This window comes from Rattus rattus, chromosome X (genome assembly GCF_011064425.1).
Source record: "Rattus rattus isolate New Zealand chromosome X, Rrattus_CSIRO_v1, whole genome shotgun sequence".
NCBI lineage: Eukaryota > Metazoa > Chordata > Mammalia > Rodentia > Muridae > Rattus > Rattus rattus.
Genome location: NC_046172.1, coordinates 128,276,472 through 128,297,507, shown reverse-complemented (window position 1 = coordinate 128,297,507; position 21,036 = coordinate 128,276,472). Strand labels below are relative to the sequence as shown.

General features: G+C 44.2%; 2 protein-coding genes and 2 pseudogenes across 5 annotated transcripts; 1 reads left to right on the top strand and 3 right to left on the bottom strand.

Annotated features, from left to right (window-relative positions):
• Positions 1-3,569: 3,569 nt before the first annotated feature.
• On the bottom strand, positions 3,570-12,098 carry Taz (tafazzin). Of its 3 annotated transcripts, XM_032889715.1 has the most exons (12): positions 11,786-11,897; positions 11,263-11,352; positions 10,692-11,053; positions 10,403-10,531; positions 10,108-10,153; positions 9,780-9,865; positions 5,603-5,683; positions 5,483-5,524; positions 5,187-5,249; positions 4,990-5,042; positions 4,540-4,617; positions 3,570-4,423 (listed from the first exon to the last, which is right to left on the bottom strand). In XM_032889715.1, the coding sequence occupies exons 3-12, from the start codon at positions 10,798-10,800 to the stop codon at positions 4,322-4,324; spliced, it is 789 nt and encodes a 262-aa protein (XP_032745606.1). In that variant the 5' UTR covers positions 10,801-11,053; positions 11,263-11,352; positions 11,786-11,897; the 3' UTR covers positions 3,570-4,321. The 3 variants fall into 3 exon arrangements, with proteins under 3 accessions (XP_032745606.1, XP_032745605.1, XP_032745604.1); XM_032889714.1 differs by having other exon boundaries at positions 10,692-11,352; XM_032889713.1 differs by lacking the exons at positions 10,692-11,053; positions 11,263-11,352 and having other exon boundaries at positions 11,786-12,098.
• Positions 12,042-21,015, top strand: Dnase1l1 (deoxyribonuclease 1 like 1). Of its 2 annotated transcripts, XM_032889717.1 has the most exons (8): positions 12,042-12,155; positions 17,399-17,702; positions 18,012-18,100; positions 18,190-18,267; positions 19,762-19,862; positions 20,011-20,123; positions 20,203-20,451; positions 20,549-21,015. In XM_032889717.1, exons 2-8 carry the CDS (start codon positions 17,511-17,513, stop codon positions 20,663-20,665), a joined length of 939 nt encoding a protein of 312 aa, XP_032745608.1. In that variant the 5' UTR covers positions 12,042-12,155; positions 17,399-17,510; the 3' UTR covers positions 20,666-21,015. The 2 variants fall into 2 exon arrangements, with proteins under 2 accessions (XP_032745608.1, XP_032745607.1); XM_032889716.1 differs by lacking the exon at positions 18,190-18,267.
• Positions 15,156-15,550, bottom strand: LOC116888213 (annotated as a pseudogene).
• On the bottom strand, positions 15,686-15,912 carry LOC116888212 (annotated as a pseudogene).
• Positions 21,016-21,036: the final 21 nt, after the last annotated feature.

Here is a 21,036-nt window from a genome sequence, read left to right as displayed (position 1 = left end):
TGGAACTTTCATGGTGGAAAGACAGAACAGATTCCTTCCTACAAGTTGTCTTCTGACCTCCACATCCATGCTCTGGCATTGGCACACAAGCACATGTACACACACACAGAGACAAAAGAGAGAGAGAGACAGAGACAGAGACAGAGACAGAGAGATAGAGATAGACACACAGAGAGAGAGAGAGCGAGAGAGAGAGAGAGAGAGAGAGAGAGAGAGAGAGAGAGAGAGAGAGAAAGAGAGAAAGAGAGAGACTGACTAAGTAAATAAATAAATGCTTTTAAATGTGTCCTGGGCTAGAGAGATGGCTCAGCAGTTAATAAAGCACTTACTGACTGCTCTTCCAGAGGTCCTGAGTTCAATTCCCAGCAACCACATGGTGGCTCACAACCATCTGTAATGAGGTTTGATGCCCTCTTCTGGTGTGTCTGAAGAGTGACAGTGTCCTCATATACATTAAGTAGATAAATAAATGTTTCCTGTCAACAAAGATGTTGGAAGACTGTGTATCTCTGATTGATACAGCCTTTTTAATTTGGCAGCATCTAAAAAGTAGAAAGGAAAACATGTCAGCTTCTGACCTAGTCAAATACATCCTGGTATTTGCCAAGTAGGTGTGGCAGCAGCAGTGGTTGGGCAATGTCCTTGTCTAGTTAAAAGTTCTCAAAATTGGGGTTGGGGATTTAGCTCAGTGGTAGAGCGCTTGCCTAGCAGGCGCAAGGCCCTGGGTTCAGTCCCCAGCTCCGAAAAAAAAAGAATAAAAAAAAAAAGTTCTCAAAATTTGCAACTACAAATAAATATCTTTGAATATAAATGTGTGCTTGGCTGAATGTTTCTGTTTAATGAAATCATAATTATATAACTTTTAATTAAAAACAATAAACTTATTCAGACATATGGTACCTGCCTGTGACTTAAGAGGTCAAAGCCAGCTTTGGCTACATAAAGAGTTCAGGGCCAGCCTGAACTATGTGAGAACTTGTCTCAAATTTTAAACAAATAAACAAATAGACAGATACATAAATAAATAAAAGAGTAGCCAAGTGGTGATAGTACATGCCTTAATGTCAGCACTTGGAAGGGAGAAGCAGGTGGATCTCTCTGAGTTTGAAGCCACCCTGGTCTAGAGTGTGTCCCAGGATAGCCAGGGCTGTTACAGAGAAACTCTGTCCAAAAAAAAAAGACAAAACAAAACAAAACTCAGAAGCAGATAGGACCTTTGAGTTTGAAGGCAGCCTGGTCTACAGATCAAGTTCCAGTACAGTAAGGGCTATACAGAGAAACCTTGTCTTGAAAAACCAATATTAATTAATTCCTAGGTTAGGGGAAGTCCTCTTTATTCAACCATTTTTCTCCTATTTCTTGCTTTTTTTGTTTGTTTTTAGGGTTGGATTTTAAAACCAGGCACTCAAGACCTCACACATACTAGATAAGTGCTCTACTAATTGAGCCACATCCCCAGCCCTTTCTATGATTTATTTTTTTTACATTTCTGTGTGTTTTGTATGCATGCAAGCACACCACATGTGTACCTGGTGCCGGTACAGGTCAGAAGAGCATTGACTCTTCCATACCTGGAATTACAGATGGTTGTATGTTGCCGTGTAGGTGAACAGAAGCAAACCTGGTTCTAAACTGTTGAACCATCTCTCCTATACCCCTCCTTTCTTTATAAAAATTTGCTTGTGGGTTAAGTACACAGTTGCTGTCTTCAGACTCAAAACACATCAGAAGGTAGCATCTGATCCCATTATAGATGGTTGTGAGCCACCAGGTAGTTGTTGGGAATTGAACTTGGAACCTCTGGGAGGTTCTGAAGAGCAGCTGGTGCTCTTAAACATTGAGTCATCTCTCCAGCTCCTTAAGGTCTTTTTTTTCATGCTAGGGATCAAACCCAGGATTTCTTATATGCTAGGCACACGCTATACCAACCAGTCCTTTTTTGCCATTGTTGTTTTGATAAGGTCTTGCTAAGTAGCTCTAATTGGCAAGGAACTGGCCATACAGTGGGAAGTGACTGAATTTTTCTGATCAGTCTCTGTTTGCATAGTTAGTCTATATTTGAAGGCATGGCATAACTCGATAGTAGACTCTTTTGCCTAGCATACTGGAGGAAGTATTTTATTTTTAAAAAGATTTATCTTTGTGTATGTTTGTGTGTAGGTGCCCAGGGAAGCCAGAGTTCAGATCCCCTGAACCTGGAGCTATAAGTGATTTGAGTCTTTTGACAGTGATGCTAGGAGTAGAAATTAGGTCTTCTGCAAAAGCAACAGGCACTCTTAACTGCTGAACCATTTCTCCAACCCCCAACTCTCTATGTGTGTACATACACACATGGGCATGGGCATGGGTCATGGCATGTATCTAGAGGTCAGATTAGACAACTTTCAGCAGTTCCTTCTGTCCTTCCACCATGTGGGTTCTGGGCATCTAACTCAAATTGACAGGCTTTATACTTGCTCAGGCATCTGGCTGACCCTATTTTTTCTTTTGGATAAAAGGGCTCACATAGCCCAGGGTGGCCTTGAATTTACTATGTAGCCAAAGATGACCTTTAACTTCACTTTACATCACAACTGCTGGGATTATAAATTTACACTAGTGAGAGGTGTATATTTGAATAAATGAAACTATGAATTTAAAACTCTTGAAGAAATGTAACTGGCATTTCTCAAATGAATACAAAAATAGATCCATGAAAAAGTGATGTTATCCTTGAACCTAAGTTGTATGTCTGGCTTTTACATGTATTCTATGCCCACAAAGTGATGGCTTCCTCTTCTAAAATAGTCTTAAAAAGCTGGGTGTGTAGTGCATGCCTTTAATCCTAGCACCTGGGAGGCAGAGGCGGGCAAATCTGTTCAAGGTCAGTCTGGTCTACAAAGCAAGTCCAGGACAGCCAGAGTCACACATAGAAATCTGGTCTTAACAAAAAAAAAGTTTTAAATTTTTCCTTCTTTTTCCCCCCAAAACAGGGTCTTACCATGAAGCCCTGGCTGTGGTGGAACTCATTACGTAAACCAGGCTGGCCTCAAATATAGAGACCCACCCCAAGTGATGAGATTAAAGGAGCGCATCACTATGTACACCCAACTTTCCTCAAGACAGGTTCTCACAATGTAGCCCTAGCTGGCCTGGAACTTACTAGTAGACCAGGCTGGCTTTGAACTCATAGAGATCTGCCTACCTTTGCCTCCCACGCTTGGCTTTTCTTCTTTTTCTTCTTGTGTTTTCCCTTTTTAAGTCTCTCACTCAGTATCCCAGGCCAATCTTGAACATACAACAATGTTCCTGCTTCAGGCTCCCTAGTGCTGAGATCACAGGTGTGTATCATCATGTCTGACTTCACTTGAGGTTTTAAAGCTAGTTTATTAATCTTGTTTTACCACCTTTATGAATCCTGCCACATTATCATTTGGCTTACAGGTGATAACAAAAGACTTGAGTGGCTAAGCATACTGAGATTCCAATGTCCATCTACTGAAATAATCTCACTGTATCCAGGGGCAAGGATCCTGTTTTTTTGTCCAGCAAGGTGCTTCTCATCTGCACTCCTACACAGAAGACAGAAGTATGGTGGCACAACACAAATGTTTTATTACTCTAAAAACATTAAAACCCAGATTCCAGGTAATAGAGGAGGTCAAGGCAAAATGATGAGAGAAGTAGGTAGGCCCTGATATTGGGGGTTCATGGTCAGGTCTTGGGGTCCTTTTTCTGCCATCTACAAGAAACATCTAGCTAAGTTTAGCTGTGCTTGAATCCTGACCAATACTTCACTTCTCATCTACAGGCCACCCAAGGACAAACCTTGTAGCAGGAGCTCAGGTAGAATGACTTGGCTGACAGCCATCCCTGAGGAGGTTTGTGAGCAGTGGGCAAGTGGTAGCCTATCAAGGGACCATTTGAGTCTTCTTTCTGCACCTATAACCAAGACACCTATTCTCCTACTGAACTAGTTGCTTAACTACCTGCTTTGTTCTCTCCCTGAGAGAGGTGAGAAGGAGGGCCCTGCCTAAGAGTGTCCCTTCCTTCTCCACAAAGTGTAAGGGACAGCCAAAGCTCTTCTTTTAGTTCAAGACCCAGAGGAGTCAGATGTTCAAGAATAAAAAAGGGTATCCAGCAGGAATTAGGAGTCAATCTATCTGAATTAAAAGCATCAGTCCATTTCCCAGCCTCAGTTTTGTATAGGGAAGAATCTCAAAAGTAGTAAAGATCCAAGCAGGCTTGGTCAGGGTCCTCCTGTACCACTGCTTCCCAAACCCTGAAGGGCCCAGTGTTCCCTTGGCTAAGAACTGCAGGGCACAGACTGAGGAGGCAAAGCCTATCTTCCAGGCTGGAAATGATTGTGGAGCTGTTCTGCCTGCATCTTCAGCCGCTGGAATTCCTCTTGAATGAAGTCTGTGAGGGCTTTCCGCATCTCCACCTAAGAGCAAGGACGGTGCTGGCCTGCATTCCTCAAGGACCATAGCTAGGGTACCCTGGGAGTCTGAGGGACTGAAAAGGTGAAGGACAGCTAGGGAACCCTTGGAGGAAACTTACAGCTGACTTGTTTTCTGCCCGGAGCCGCTCAAGCACAGGGAGTGTACTGAAGGGCTTCCCAATCAGCACGGTGATTTTCTGTAAGAAGGCAGGCCATCAAGGATGACAAGGAACCTATAGTTCCAGCCCAAATAATGGGGGGAGTCAGAGCCATTCTCTGTCCCTGATGGGCTTGGTGTTCCTGAAAGCCACTGTCACTCTCCAAAACAGGCAGTTGGACTTAGTAGTCCTGGGACTCATCCTGTCAATGATTTATCCCACTCTACCTTGTTCCTCACCCCCACCTGATTTCAATTCTTATTCTAAAAGTCTTGCTTCTACAAAAGCCCACTTAGCTCCCCCACTACAAGCTCATGTTCAGCAAATCATCAACCAATCCTGTATAGTATGGACTAGAAAACACAGGGCAGTTAGCAAGCAAACAGAGAAGAGTCAGCAGTGCCTACCCACCTGTCCAAAGCGGGGGAAGTAGGGTGGACTGTTAGGGAGGACATCATTCATTCCTGTACCACAGTGGATAGAAAGTGAGACATTGGGGGAAGTAGGATACCACAGAGAATCCCAGGTACTTCTCAGCCACCCAACAACCTGAAATCCCCTTTACAACATCTAAGACAGTCCCTTCCTACCCTAAACCCATGACTCACCAACATGCCATAGTGGCAGGATGATGGGGTTTAGATGACACTCAGCAATCAGCCATCCAATTCCTACTTCGGACAAAAGCAAAAGCCTTGGCACAAGCTGGGCCAAACTTCCCTGCCAAACTCTGGCCAATGTTACCTCTACAGTCTTCCAATTAAAGACTTAGTCCTTGACTCACCACCTGTACCTTTTCTACTGCTCCTGACACACCCACCTGAGAGAGGAATGAAGCCTGGGACCCAAGGAGCCATCTTTGGATGGGGAAACTGGCTGTGTCAGGCTGGCCAGCAATACTTACCCCATTTGAAGCGCAGGAACTCAGAACTCATGTTTACTTTTCCTAATGATAGAACACAGAGACAAAACTTGGGCCTAGAATCACGAATGCTGGAGGGCCCTGACCAAGCACCCAACTGACCTTCTGGAAAGATGTGTACCCAGTCCCCATGGTTAAGCTTCTCCAAAATGAAGTCCATCCCTTTCTGATAGACACCATCTCCTGTAGAGAAAGTTCTGTTTTCCTTAATCCATTCTCTAGGGAAGAAATCAAACTCTACAAACCGTAGTGAAGTACATTCTGGTCTATTCCTGATCCATCTACATCAGGATGGAGGCAACAGTTCATTCCCCATAGCACAATCCATAGATACCTGAACAACTAGAGCCTGTTTCTCTCTGCTACTCTGGCCCTTCACAGTTTTGGTTTGACCATACCTCCTCTCAAGATGGAAATGGTGGCTCATGCCAGCAATCTCAGCACTTAGGCTGAAGCAGGAGGACTGCTCTGAGTTGGAGGTTAGGATGGGCAATACAGTAAGATCCTGTATCAAAATGAAACAGTATTCCTCAACTTCTTAGTTCCTGTCATATGCAAATAGCACCTTCTTTTTTTGAGACAGATATTGCTATATAACCCAGGTTGGCCTCAAACTTACAGCAATTCTCTTGCCTCAGCTTTTCTAGTACAGGATAACAGGCATGCATCAAGACACCTAGCTAGACAGTATCTCTCACTGAAATGATAACCATGGCAACTCAACCTCCCTCTGCCCTATAGCCTGCTTTGTAGGAACCTGCTCCCCCAACACATATCCATTTGCTGACTACAAATCAGCTCCAGGGTCTCTCTACTTTTTGAAAGGCTTCAACCTTCCCTGAGGTTTCTAGGCTAAGGGAGAACACTTCAGGAAGTAGAATATACAGAAGAGACTGGGAAACTTGGGAGAACTGATTAATATTTCAAGAGGTGTGGCCTAACACCTTTTGTGGGCTAGCAACTTGGGAGTCATCTAGACATAGTAGGAATCCCTACATAGTGGAAAGATAGTCATAAGGTGGACAGAATCAGAAAATGAAAGTGAGGAGGCCAACTTTTTTTATTTTTATATTTAGTAACTATCCTAATCTTATAAATTTGGGGGTATCTCACAGGACACAGAGCAACACTAGAGCCATCTCAGGTCAGTACACTGAGAATTGCCTTTCCAGGGCTGGAGAGATGGCTCAGTGGTTAAGAGCACTGACTGCTCTTCCAGAGGTCCTGAGTTCAATGTCCAGAAACCACATGGTGGCTCACAACCATCTGTAATGGGATCTGATGCCCTCTTCTGGTGTGTCTGAAGATAGTGACAGTGTACACACATACAGAAAATAAAATCTTTATTGTTTTTATATATTAAAGATAGGTTTCCTGAGAAGCCATTCTTGGGCAGGCAAGTTCAGTAGACCTAAAGACTAAGGCCAGGAAAGTCACCATGAAGGAAAGGGAGGTAGGTGAGGGAAAGAGAAAGAGAGATGTGCTTGGAGAGAGAGAAGAAAATAAAATAAAAATATTTTTAAAAAAGAATTGCCGGGGCTGGAGAGATGGCTCAGCAGTTAAGAGCACTGACTGCTCTTCCAGAAGTACTGAGTTCAATTCCCAGCAACCACATGGTGGCTCACAACCATCTGTAATGGGATCTGATGCCCTCTTCTGGCATGTCTGAAGACAGCTACAGTGTATTCATCTATAATAAATAAATAAATCTTTAAAAAAAAAGAATCGCCTTTCTGTTGTACTCTGTAAGCTTCTTGTTTGGAAGGTAGGGTTGGGGGTTTAGGAGTCTCAGACCAATCTCAACAGGGACCTGATCTGGCAGCTCATCAAGGAAGCAAAGGTTGGGATGACCTCAGGAAACAAAAATGGCCACAGATTCCCTACTTGGGATGGTAGTGCACAGCATGGGTGGTCACCACAGGTATTTGCTCCTCTATTAAACCTTGATGTTGAAATATAACCCCTGTGCTTGAAATTGGGAAGTAAAAAAGGATAGTATATCTTTGGCATAGTTTTCAGCTATTTCAAGTGCTATTTCTACTTGTACGAAATCACTTTGGTGCTTAAAGGTCAACCTACAAATTCCTAGACTTCTAGAAAAATGATTTAAATACAGAAACAAAGTATCCCAAACTCTGTTTCAGTCACATGTAATTAGATCTTTGCTGTCCTTGAAAATAATGTTTCACTTTCTAGTTTTTGTTTTCTACTTTTACAATACTGGGGATAGAACTCAGGGCTCTGTGCTAGCTAAGCACAAACTGTACCACTGTGCCACACCTCCAGCCCTCAATTTTTCTGTCTGCATGGGTACATACACATGACTACCTTTTATTTTTGAGACAGGGTCTCAGTTTCTAGTTGGCCTCAAACTCATGGTAAATCACCTACCCCAACCTACCATACCAAATACTGGGACTATAGGCATAATACACCACACCTAGCTCGCTCTTTCTTTCTTTCTTTTCTTTCTTTCTTTTTCTTTCTTTCCTTCCTTCCTTCCTTCCTTCCTTCCTTCCAAGACAGGATTTTTCTTCATAGCCTTGGCAGTCTTGGAACTAGCTCTGTAGACCATACTAGCCTCAAACTCAGAGGTTCACCTGCCTCAGCCCGAATGCTGGGGATTAAGGTATGAGCCACCATGACTAGCTTCTACATTTTTATTTTTTATTTTTGGTAAGATAGGGTATCATGCTAGGCTTAATCCCAGCACTTGGAAGGAAGAGACTGGTGGATGAGAACTCATCTGGTCTATAGAGCTAGTTCCAGGATAGCCAGGACTACACAGACAAACTGTCTTAAAAATAACAACAACCAAAGAAAAATAGAGCTTACCATGTAGTCCTACAGTTCTGGTCGGTCTGGAACTTGCTATGTAGATCAGGCTGGCCTCAATCTCACAGCAATCCTCATGTCCCTGCTTACTGAGTGATGGGATGGGATTACAGGCATGTGCCACCATGCCCATCTCAGATCCTATTTTTTTCCTTTTAATTTATTTTAATTTTTATGTTTTGTCTGCATGTATGTCTACGTAAGGGTGTAGGATCCCTTGGAACTGGAGTTACAGGCATGAGCTGCCATGTGGTTAATGAGAACTGAACTCCGATCCTTTGAAAGAACAGCCAGTGCTCTTAACCACTGAGACATTTCTTCAACCTCTCAGATTGGTTTTTAACTGGAAGAAAGTCTAGAATGAGATCAAGAAGAACAGAACTAGCAGTATAGGTCATAGGTACAGTATATGCCTAGAATATACAAGCCTCTGTGTTCTAACCCCCAAACTAAAAACAAAAGAAAAAAGAAAAAAAATGAAAGAGGTAAAGAGATGGCTCAGGAATTAAGAGCACTGGATGCCCTTCTAGAGGTTCTGAGTCTAATTCCCAGCAACCATATGGTGGCTCACAACTATGTGTAATGGGATCTGATGCCCTCTTCTGGTGTCTGAAGACAGTGTACTCACACATAAAATAAACAAATCTTTTAAAAAAGGAATGAAAACAGATGCATACGCACAGGACTTTTGAGTTTGCAGAAGAAAGGGGCTTAGAGTCAGGGACAGGTATAAATTATCAGAATGCTGACATATCAGAGCAGGACCTGAGAGAAAATGACACTGAGACTCTATCATTCAGCAAAATGATATAGTCTCTGCTGGGATGCTTAGAAAGATGGAAATAGAACCTTCCACCCTTCAGACATTCTCTACCCTGTCTTTTCTAGTCTATTTTTAGAACACCCTTTCATTCTTTGCTTGAAAAGGAATCTGCCTACCCAGATAAAAGGGCAATGTGGATCTGAATCTTAAGTTTGCTACCTGTTAGTCTATGACCTTGAACTTCTAAGTTTTGTCTAGAGAATCTGAGCCCTATGTGGAGAATGGGAATCAAGCTGATCGTACACTTAGAGGTTTGTGAAAGGTACTGAGTGACCTATCCAAGCCTCCTCCCCACTGTTTGTTCTACCCAAAACAAAACCCTTGGCCTTTTATACATGCACTTCAGTGTATCATAAAGTGTTAACACCATACTGTTCTTCTCCCTGAGAGGAGTGGTAGATTCAGAAGAGACTGCATAAGGCATCCTTGAATTCTCCCACCAGAGTTTTGGACAATCTTTAGGCAGCTGCAGAGATGCTAAGAGGTCATCCTTCTCTCTATCTTCTATCAACTATACTGCCATGCATGGCTCCGCTAAGTCCTTCTAAGACAGAGACATCGGCCACCAGATTCCTTGCCCTCAAGGGAGGCCTATACATGCCTCCCAGAGGAGCAGCTCACCTCGACATACAGGCACACATTTGCCCAAGCTGAAGAAATGGGAATGCAGCTCCTTGGTGAAGCAGATGTCTGCAGCTGCTGGGGTCCTAGAGCAGCAACAGACCCAGTCATCCCTGCCTCCAAGACTTCCCTTTGCTTGTCCCCAACTCTCCCCACCCAATACAATGTCTGCCATCACTGTCGTACAGAATGAAGCTCCAAGAAAAGGTCCTAAGGGGCCCCACCCATGCCCTTCCTGGAAGGCTTGGATGCCACCTCCTGAGCAGAGGAGAAAGGCAAATCTGGGCAGAAATGGATGGGTCACTTCAAGGGGCCCATTCTTCCTCACCAACGCATCAACTTCAGGTTCCAGATGTGGCGGAGTTTCAGGATCCCTATGAAAAAGGAAAGTCCTTTATGTGACATGGTTACTTCCACACTCCTTCTAAATTTCTGATATCCTGTCCAAATCACATTCCCGGGAGGAATCCTAAGGGGGACACACAAAACTTCAGCAGCCAAGCAGTATATCCCCAAACAAGGCCAAGTTTTCCCAAAGAGCCTGGTGAGAAGTGAATCTATTCTGTCTTTGGTGGGGGCCTGTTCTTGTTTTGCCTCCCTGAACCCAGACACTGGCATCGTACCCCAGAGATGAGGGTCATCCATGCAAGACTGGTGGTTAGAGACGGTGATAAGAGGGGTCGCAGGACCTCGGTTCTCAATGAGCTCATACAGCACTTCCTTGTTGTACACGGTAAGGTGGTTCATATACTCTGGGAAGAGAAGTCAGTCCCAAGCCCTAGGTCATTTTCACCTGCCCAAGGCCTCTTAGTGTGCCAGAAAAGCCCCTGCCAAATTCCCAGTCCCCAACCCCCGCCCCCAGCCAGGCCAGAGGCCTGTTAACAGACTCTGCGTTGGCCTTTGGCCACTCACTGGTCCAGAAGCAGCTGTAGGTGCCAACTAGGCCCATGACGACACTGCTGGCTAGGGTCCAGGTGAGTCGGGGCACCGCGGGGAATGGCCACTTCACGTGGAGGGGCATCTCCTTCGGCTCCGGCCCCGCCCCCGGAGCCCGGAGCTCCTCTGGCCCCAGGCCAGCCGGTGTCCTCCACTACTCAGGAGAGGGCTCTCCAACAGACTGGCAGAGACCTAGACTAAGATCGCCTGGAGGGACAGCTCAGAGCCTCCCTAGCACTGCTCTCCGGATAGAGAAGAGGCGCCGTTCAGGGGACGAGACAGGGTTGCAAAGCCACGCGCACTAAAAAGCAAGTCTTGGTGGCCTCAGGTCGGCGACTCTGCCGGAAAGCAAGTCGGGGAAGGGTCCTTGACTGTTGTCGCAAAACACGCCTAGGTCGCTTGACGGCTGCCGGGGGCGGACCTACGCCAGCCTCGCTCCGCCCCCTTCCCCCGTCAAGGTTTGTCTCCAAACCACCGGAAGTAGTGCGTCTCTTTGACTCCTTAATTCTAGTGTCTATAGGCAACATTAGCTACGCAGCACGATTACCTGAAGTCACGCAAGTCTTAGGCTGGTGGAACATTTTTACTTGTTCTCTCTTTCTCTCCTACCCGGTGTGTAACCGGTTAATGCTTGCTTCTGAAGGCGCACAGGGAGACCAGAAAAGAGCATTGGGTATCCGTGTCTATTATTCTCTGCCTTACTACTTTTTATTGTAGTATTTCCTCCAGTGATCTGGGGGTTGGTGGTGTTTGGTTATCTCCATGATAACCAAATGATGCCTAACATTCATGTGGTACCAGAACTAACATTTCTTCTATGAGGCATTTTTCCAAACTGCCACTCCAGAGTCATCCAGTGGGAACCTAAACGGGTTCAGTAGCCAGTCGCGCTACCTATCCTGTGCAGAAGGTCATTTGCTTTGGGTTTTTTGAGCAGTCACACAGGCAAACCTAATTTAGGGAGTGCACAACTACATTGTGGTTCAGGGCCTGAGTACCCGGAGAGAAGACTGTCTCTGCTCTGCTCTTTGCTGCAGGAACCGGCCAAAAAATGAGCAAGCAAACCTCACCTTGGTCCCTAGGTCCAGATAACTGCTGCTTCTTGGCGCGGGTGGCAGTAGCCACACTCAGGTCCTCAAATTCCTGTTCGCTCTGCAAAGAAAAACCCATCATGGGCGTGGTGGGCAGCAGCAGCCAGTTCCCAGGCACCGCCTCCTGAGAGGAGGGGAGGAGCTCAGCCTTGCTTATTGGGACAGGAAAGTTGTCTGTGGGGCCGGCCCCTTTGGGTGGATCTGGAAACCGGCTTCCTCTTCTCCCACCACCCCCACCCCTCCGGACCCAACTGCACGTCCTCATCCTTCCCTGGCTGGCGAGGCGATTCTGTGGAGTAGAGTGTTTTATTGGCTGAGGCAGGCATCGGGGCCGACCTGGTCTGTGGAGGTATGGGAGTCCTGCCGGTAGGGAAAGGGGGGAGGTTCTCTCTAACTGGGAAAGGACTTAAAAGGAAGGGAATTTCCCCAATTAAGGCTGGCATGGGGATTGAGCTGAGGCCAGAAACAGTTATTCTTTCTGGTTCATTTTTTTTTCGGAGCTGAGGACCGAACACAGGGCCTTGCGCTTGCTAGGCAAGCGCTCTACCACTGAGCTAAATCCCCAGCCCTTTCTGTTTCATTCTTAAGAGTCCTAGTGGTTTCAGTCTCCAAATGTAGCTTGGCCAGTGCAGAGCTACACCAGTGCTCACATGTATTCCAAAAGAGACACCAGAGCAAGAAGACCAAAATAAGTATGAGTGACAGAGCAGGTGGCCAGAGAGAAACAAATATCAAGTCCAGCCAGGAAGATTCTGTGACAGAAACACTAAGATGTGCAGAAACAGGAAGACAGAACAACCCAGCCAGATAGGAAGAAACTAACAGAGAGGAGAAAGGGATGGTGTGACTGAGAAAAACAAGCAGACAGAAGCAGGTCCCAGGCTTCAAGAATGTGACATGGGCAGGAAGCATGGTAAAGAGCTGAGCTCAAAAAATATGGTAAGGTAGAGGTGAGTTTGAGACAAAGATAAACCTGAGACAGCCAGCCTGGGACTACATAGTGAGTCCTAGGCCAGCCCTGATTATAAACTGAGACATATATATGACACAAGCAAATGAAAAAGAAAGAAAAAGGAAAAAAGAAAGCACATAAGATGTGACATATAGAGAGAGATGTGCTGGTGTAATGGCTCATCAGATAAGGACATTTGCTGCCAAACATTTTGGCCTGAATTTGATCCCTCTTGGTGGAAGGATAAACATACTCCACATGGACCCATGCACATATCTAAACATACAGAAACACATACAAATAAATGTGAAAAAAATTAAGAAAAAAAGAAATGCCTGAAGAGGTTCATGTCTGAGTTTATAATATGGATAGGACAAACTGGACCTTCCTGAATCTGGAATTCTCTATGCTCAAGCTAGGAATAGGACCTATGTGGAAAATGGCGCACAGCAGTTTGTTTGTTTGTTTGTTTGTTTGTTTGTTTGAGACAGGGTTTCTCCATGTATCCCTGGCTGTCGTAGAACTCACTCTGTAGACCAACTGGCCTGGAACTCAGAGATCCACCTGCCTCTGCCTCCAAATCACTGGGACTAAAGGCCGTGTGCCACCACTTAGCAGTACTCAATTAACTTAAAAGAATAATGACCTCATTCCTATTATTAGTGGAAATATAAAATGGCACAACAGCTATGGAAAAGTTTGGTGTACCTTACAAATTAAAAATAGAATTTTCATATGAATTAGCTGTTCTGCTTCAGGAAACAAAGGTGTTTGAGTTTTTCAAAATTGATAAACTGGAGTGTGATTTGGTTGGTACAGTGCTTGCCCAATTATGAGGCTTATATAGTATAGCCCTCCCTACATAGCTAACATATGAGGCCCTGGGTTTTTATCTCCAGCACTGCATGAACCAGGCTTGGTGGTATACACTTGTAATTCCAGTTTGGGTAAAGTAGAGGCAGGAGGATCAGAAGTTCAAGGTCAGTTTGCCACACACACCCCCAAAAAAAACCATTACAGGGTTAGGACTATAGCTTAGTGGTAGAGCATGTCGTTAGCATATATAAGGCCCCATCTTCAATCCCCAGTATACACATTAAAACATAAATAAATAACTATAAGAGTTCAAGTAGTGGATATACCTTAATGCTGATGGACAAAGTGTTTCTAAGCATAGACTGGAATATTAATCATCCTTAAGAAGGAAGAGGGCAGCCAGGCTTGGTGGTGAATGCCTTTTATCCCAGTACTTGGGAGACAGACGCACCTGAGTCTCTGAGTTCAAGGCCAGCATGGTCTATAGAGTAAGTTCCAGGACAGCCGAGGATACACAGAGAAGAGAAACCCTGTCTTGAAAAACAAAAACAAGCAAACAAACAAACAAAAACTGGAAGAAAGGAAGAAGAGAGGCTGGAGAGATTGCTCAGCAGTGTTTACTGCTCTTGCAGAGGATCTGAATTTGGTTCCTAGTACCTGCATTGGGTTGCTCACATCTTTCTATAACTGTAGATTAAGAGGGATCTGATGTGTGTGTGTGTGTGTGTGTGTGTGTGTGTGTGTGTGTGTGTGTGTGTGTTGTCTTTGAAGCTACCTTCACTCATATGAACATACCCACATACAGACACATATACATAATTGAAGGTGAAATATATCTTTTTAAATAATGGAAGAGAATTTCTGGGCTGACAAGATATGTAAGTGGGCCTGCATGGCCTTGGGCATCTTCATGTACATAGACCTACACATTCATACACATAATTAAAAATAAAACCTAAGGGGCTGGAGAGATGGCTCAGCGGTTAAGAGCACCCGACTGCTCTTCCAGAGGTCATGAGTTCAATTCCCAGCAACCACATGGTGGCTCACAACCATCTGTAAAGAGATCTGATGCCCCCTTCTGTGTATCTGAAGACAGCTACAGTGTACTTATATATAATAAATAAATAAATCTTTAAAAATAAGGGTTGGGATTTAGGCTCAGTGGTAGGCGCTTGCCTAGCGTTGCGCAAGGCCTGGGTTGGTCCCTAGCTCCGAAAAAAGAAAAGAAAAAAAATAAAACCTAAGAAAGGTTTAGGCTTTTTAAAAAAGATAATTTTGACATGTTATACAACAAGAATAAACCATGAGGACATGATACTCAATAATAAGACAGTCACAGAAAGACAACTGTGTTCTACTTTTATGATGACAAAATGACAAATGCAGAAGCAGAGGTACAATGGTGTTTGTGGGGTTTTTTCTTTTTTTTTTTCACAGTCCACAGAGGCTTTTTTTTTTTTTTTTTTTTTTTTTTTTTTTTCGGAGCTGGGGACCCAACCCAGGGCCTTCGTTTGCTGAGCAAGCGCTCTACCACTGAAGCTAAATCCCCAACCCCACAGAGGCTTTTTTATTTATGCTTTACATTAAAAAAAATCCCAGGATTTTTCCTCCTGTATGTCTTTGTCTTGCCTCTTCATGATCCTTGATGCCAGCTGATGTTGTCAACACAATGAAACCAAACTGCTGTGATAGAACAGGAGATTGTTCTGCTATTTCTCTAGGTCTTTGAGTTGAACATCAAATCTAGGGCTTATAACTCCACACTTGTTCAACCTTCCTGTGAGGTTCACAACAATCTTCCAAGATCTGCGATCATCAGTGATCTTGAACTCACCCATGTGTCCATGCTTCATCACAGTTAAGAACCAAATGATGACTTTAGAACACGGCCTGATGAGGACCTGGCATTTGCCTTTCTTCTCAGCATTGTAGATGTTCTTGAGAGCATCTGCCAGAACATTCATTCATACCATGGGGACGGTGAGAGAAGATGGCAGAAAGAGCGGGTTTTTTTTTTCCTGACTATCACAAAAGTTATAGCAAAACGTTTCATATAATGTGTATGACCTGGCTCTTTCTGGACTCTTCTGCTGAAGAGCTATTGTTTTGATGCTTTCCAAGGCTTCTAACATAATAATGCTATTTCCTTATATGACCACCATCTGATGTTATTTTGCTGCCCACTAGTTGCCATCTTCACATATTCGTCAGTCACAAGATTCATAAAGGGATCAAAGCCCTACAGTATTCCTTGTACATACCTGTCTCCATTTAACTTCAATGATAACTTCTTTTCCATAAATGTCTTCAGTTCCAGAGAGTGGGCCTTGTGCATGGTGACTGTGCTTGTGTCACTATATAACTATATAGCAGGTATCACTATATAACTGAAGAATACCTTAAATTTGTGAACTTCTTGCTTTCACCTCCCAGATGCTGGGATTACAAAAGAATGCCACCATCCCTAGTATTTTTTTGGTTTTTGAAAGACAGAATCTGGACTGGAGAGAAGTCTCAGAGGTTAAGAGCACTGACTGCTCTTCCAGAAGTTCTGAGTTCAAATCCCAGCAACCACAAGGTGGCTCACAACCATCTGTAATGAGATCTGATGCTCTCTTCTGGTCTGGTGTGTCTGAAGAGAGCTACAGTGTACTTATATCTAATAAATACATCTTAAAAAAAAGAAAGAAAGACAGAATCTCAGGACTGGGCAGTATCTAGTAGCAGAGTGCTTCTCTACCATACCTAGAAAGATAAAGACTATTGAGTTCAAGCCTCAGTACTGAAAAGGAGAGAGGAAAGGAGGGAGAGAGAGAAGAGGAGAGGGAGAGACACAGAGAGACAGAGAGACAGACAGATTGGTTCTCTAGGTTTGGTGGCATATACCTATAATCCCAGTACTTGGATGGTGGAAGGAATCTCAAGGGTTTGAGGTCATCCTAAGCTACATAGACAAGTTTGAGGACACACTAAGATGTACCAGTCCCTGTCTCAAAAGGGGAAGTGTAAGTAAAACATACAGAAAAGAATGAGTCATCCAGGCATGGTGATTATGAACTCGTGTAATACTAGCACTTAGGAGGCTGACAGGAGAATTGCTCCAAGTTTGAGACCTGTGCTGTGCTACAGTGCAAGATTGTGTTTCAAAAAACATGCAGAAGGCTGGAGTGGTAGCCCAGTGGTTTAGAGCACTGGCTGCTCTTCCAGAGGTTCTGAGTTCAAATCCCAGCAACCGCATGGTGGCTCACAACCATCTGTAATGAGATCTGACGCCCTCTTCTGGTATGTCTGAAGACCACATTTATTGTAATAAATAAATAAATAATAAAAAAAACAAGCAGAGGGCCTGGGGGTAGTCAGTAAAGCATGCATGTAAAAAGCCAGGCATGGTGAAATGTTCTTGTAATTTCAGCACTAGGGAGGCAGAGACAAGCAGATCCCTAAGGCTCAATAGCTAGCCAAATTTCATGAGTTCCATCCAGTGAGTCCAACCAGGGGTTGTTGGCTCCTGGGGTTGATCTCTGACCTCCAAATGTTCACACACATAAATGTACATGCAGTCATGCATATATACATATACACATATTAAAAAATAGGCTGAAAGGCAAAACATAGACAGATAGATTTTGTTGCTGGGACTGACCCTATATGAACTCCTGACCTTAATCTTGGCAAAGAAGTTATACTTACTGAGTACACAATTTCACCTGGGGAAGATGAAAAAGTTTTATGGATCTAGGCTAATAACAGTTGTACTTCTGGCTATTTAAGTTCTTAAAAGTCTGAGATAATTTTATGCCACAGCACATGTATTTTATTAGGTGGTCAAGCTCTGTGTGCAGAAGTTGAAATACATCCCAGGAAGAGATTCAAGAAATGTTCAGTGCCAACAGCAGGGAGAACACCAATTAGCTGAGATCAGCTGCAGTGCCAATGCCCTCTGGACAGCCTGTATTCCCTAGGAGGGTTCCTGATGCATACATAGCAATGCGTGGCCTTGTCGTGGCTTCACTGCTCATTCTCCTGGTTGGTGGGACTGATGCCTTTCGTATCTGTGCCTTCAATGCCCACAGACTGACACTGACCAAGGTAATCAAGGAATCAGTGATGGATACCTTAGTTCAGGTAAGTTCATTGTTTCAGAAATTTGTGTCCATAAGGACCCTGACCAAAAGCTCCCAGCCCTGCCAACTGTAAAAGGAGAGGACATCTGGAAATGTGAATGTACAGATGTGAAAAGCCTTTCAACCATCATTTAATTACCAACTTCCTCCTCTAAAAATGGGTAAGGTGTAATGGAATGATATTGTTTGTTCTCCTGAGTTTCTCCTAGTTTCACTGTTGTCTACAGCCACTCTGGTACCAATCTTTACATATACAAGCTCCTCCATGGTGACACCTTTGAATTGAGTGGGTATTCCTGATTCCCTGCAGATCCTAGCCCGATGTGATATCATGGTGCTTCAGGAGGTAGTAGATTCTTCCCAGAATACTGTCCTCTTTCTACTTCAAAATCTTCAAAGGTAAAGAGGGACCTTTTCAATCTAATCTGCATTCTATCTAGAGCCTCAAGAGCCCTAACTCTGGGTTTGTTTCCTGGTATATTTGGCAGTTCCAGGAGTTATAGCTTCCTAAACAGCTCATTGCTGGGGCGCAGCACATACAAGGAAAAGTATGTGTATATCTACAGGTGAGCACAGGGGTCAAGAATTCTATCCTCATCACAACAATTCTAGGGGGTGGTCTAAAGACTCAGTTATTCTATTCAAGAAGCTAAATCAGGTAGATGAATTACTGGAGCCCATGAGTTTAAGACCAATTGGGTTATAATGAAAATGTATCTCAAAAAAAAAAAAAAACTTATAAAAGTGAGATGAAGAGATGGCTCAGTGGTTAAGAGCACTTGCTGATCTTCCAGAAGACTAAGGTTTTATTCCCAGAAACCCATGCGACAGCATACAACCATCATTAATTCCAGTTCCAGAAAGTCTGACACCCTCTTCTGGCCTCTACACACCAATGGTCCACTGACATACATGCAGCAGAAACACTCACACGCATAAAATAGAAATAAATCTCTAAGCCAAGAGAAGTGGTGGCATACACCTTCAATTCCAGCACTCAAGAGGCATGGGCAGGCAGATCTTTGTCCAGCCTAGTCTACAAATCAAGTTTAAGGACAGACAGGATTCTCTTATGCAGAGAAACCCTGCTCGAAAAGAAAAGAAGCAAACAAAAACGAAAACACAAGACACAGTCACAGAATGAACTGAGCAGGGCTCATAGAGAATCACAGAGACTGAAGTGATAATGATAATCACAGACCCTTTATGGGTCTGAGCTATGTTCTCTGCATATACCTCATGGTTGTGTAGCTATGGAACTCCTAATTCCTTTTGCCCCTTTCTTACTACTGGGTTGCCTAGTCAGCCTTGATAGGAGGGTGTGTGCCTAGTTGTAAATTATTATAGCATCTTTGCTTGATATTTCTGGGAGGCCTGCTTTTTTTGTTGTTTGTTTGTTCTTGAAGGGAAATGGAGGAGTGGATCTGGAGGAGAGGAGTGGAGGGGGGAGAAACTGAGGTCAGTATGTAATGTATAAGAAAAAAGAAAACAAAGATTTTAAAAACCAACAAAAACAGTTCTAGGGAGCTGTAGGCATAACTCAGTGACAGGGTGCAAACTTATCCCCAGTGATAAATGAAAAATTCCAAGTTAGGAGTGGTATCCCATGCCTTTAATCCCAGCACTCAGAGGCAGAGACAGGTGGATCTCTGTGAGTTTGAAGTCAGCATAGTTTTTGGAGTTCCAGGAAAGCCAGGGCTACACAAAGAGAAACCCTGTCAGAGAGGGAGAGAAGGAAAGAGAATGTTAGTTCTAGGACAGCCAGGGCTATATAATAGAACTTTTCTTTTTTAAAAAAAAATAGAAGGAATAAGAAAAGAAAAACCAGAAGTTGGGGTTGGGGATTTGGCTCAGTGGTAGAGCGCTTGCCTAGGAAGTGCAAGGTCCTGGGTTCAATCCCCAGCCCCAGGGGGGGGGAACCAGAAGTTCTAGGAAAAAAATGGCTTTGCCCACATGAAATTGGCAGAACAAGGAGCCAGGAGTCTTCCTCTTTAAGCACTAGCTCTGAGATTTTTATATAAGATATGGGGTCACTACTTCCTACCTCTTCATCTTCCCAGGTCTGACAAGACACAGGTCCTAAATTTCTACCAGTATAATGACACAGAAGACATTTTTGCCCGAGAACCATTTGTGGCCCAGTTCACCCTTCCTAGCAAAAGTAAGAGGGGGAAGAAGTCTGGGCCTGGTACAAGGAAATGGGAGGGGGATGTGGTTGGTTCTCCTGTGGGTTGGTTCCTGGAGGAACTAGAGGTGGATGTGTAGAAGGGCTGGCAGCTGTGGCAGCCTCACCTTCCTGGGCCTTGCAGTCCTTCCAAGTGTGGTGCTGGTTCCTCTCCACACCACTCCCAAAGATGTAGAGAAGGAGCTCAATGCCCTATATGATGTGTTTCTGGATGTCTCCCAGCGCTGGCAGAATGAGGTAGGGGTAATAACTTTCATGGGAGAGGGGATGGTGGGACTGCCCTTTGGCAAGACTTAACAGCTTGTCTCATCTTTAGAATGTGATTCTGCTTGGAGACTTCAATGCAGACTGTGCATCACTGGCAAAAAAACGTCTGAACAGCCTGCTACTCAGGACTAAGGCAGGCTTCCACTGGGTGATTCCTGATGGGGAGGACACTACAGTGCGGGCCAGCACTAACTGTACCTATGACCGAATTGTGATGCATGGGCAGGGTTGCCAGAAGCTGCTGAAGGCTGCAGCTACCTTTGACTTCCCCAGGAGGTTTCAGCTGACTGAGGAAGAGGTAGAGAAACTGGGTTGGCACAAGAGTGAGGGCAGAATTGTGGAGGTGAGCTGTTAAACCCCCTCAGCCACAGACACGAAACGTTTTGTTCTCTTAGGCTCTTCGCATCAGTGACCATTATCCTGTGGAAGTGGAACTGAACAAGGCAGCTCAGGGTATCCCACCCCACTGTTTGTCCACTCTACTGCTGCTGTCACTATCTCAGCTGGGCTAGATAGCCATTGACTTGATTGACCACCACACTGGTAGTCTCCTGAAGCAAGACCTGAAGGTCAACTACAGCTTTTTTAATGTAGTTTCTGCTGCTTGCTATCCTAGGTAAGCCAGTGCTGGTAGTATAACTCTGCTCTCTTGCCTGATAATCCAGTGACAAAGGAGGCTACAGTAGGAATGGGCTCAGATGATACTTAAAAGAGATTTCTGCAACTCACACAAATGAGTTCACACTGAAAAAAAAAACTAAGAAAAACATCCCCTAGGCTTGCTTCAAAATTCTTATGTCCACATCTTCATGCACTGGTATTACATTTAAAATGTTCAATAAAGCCACCAATTTTAACCTTTTGCGTGTATGCTTACTTCACT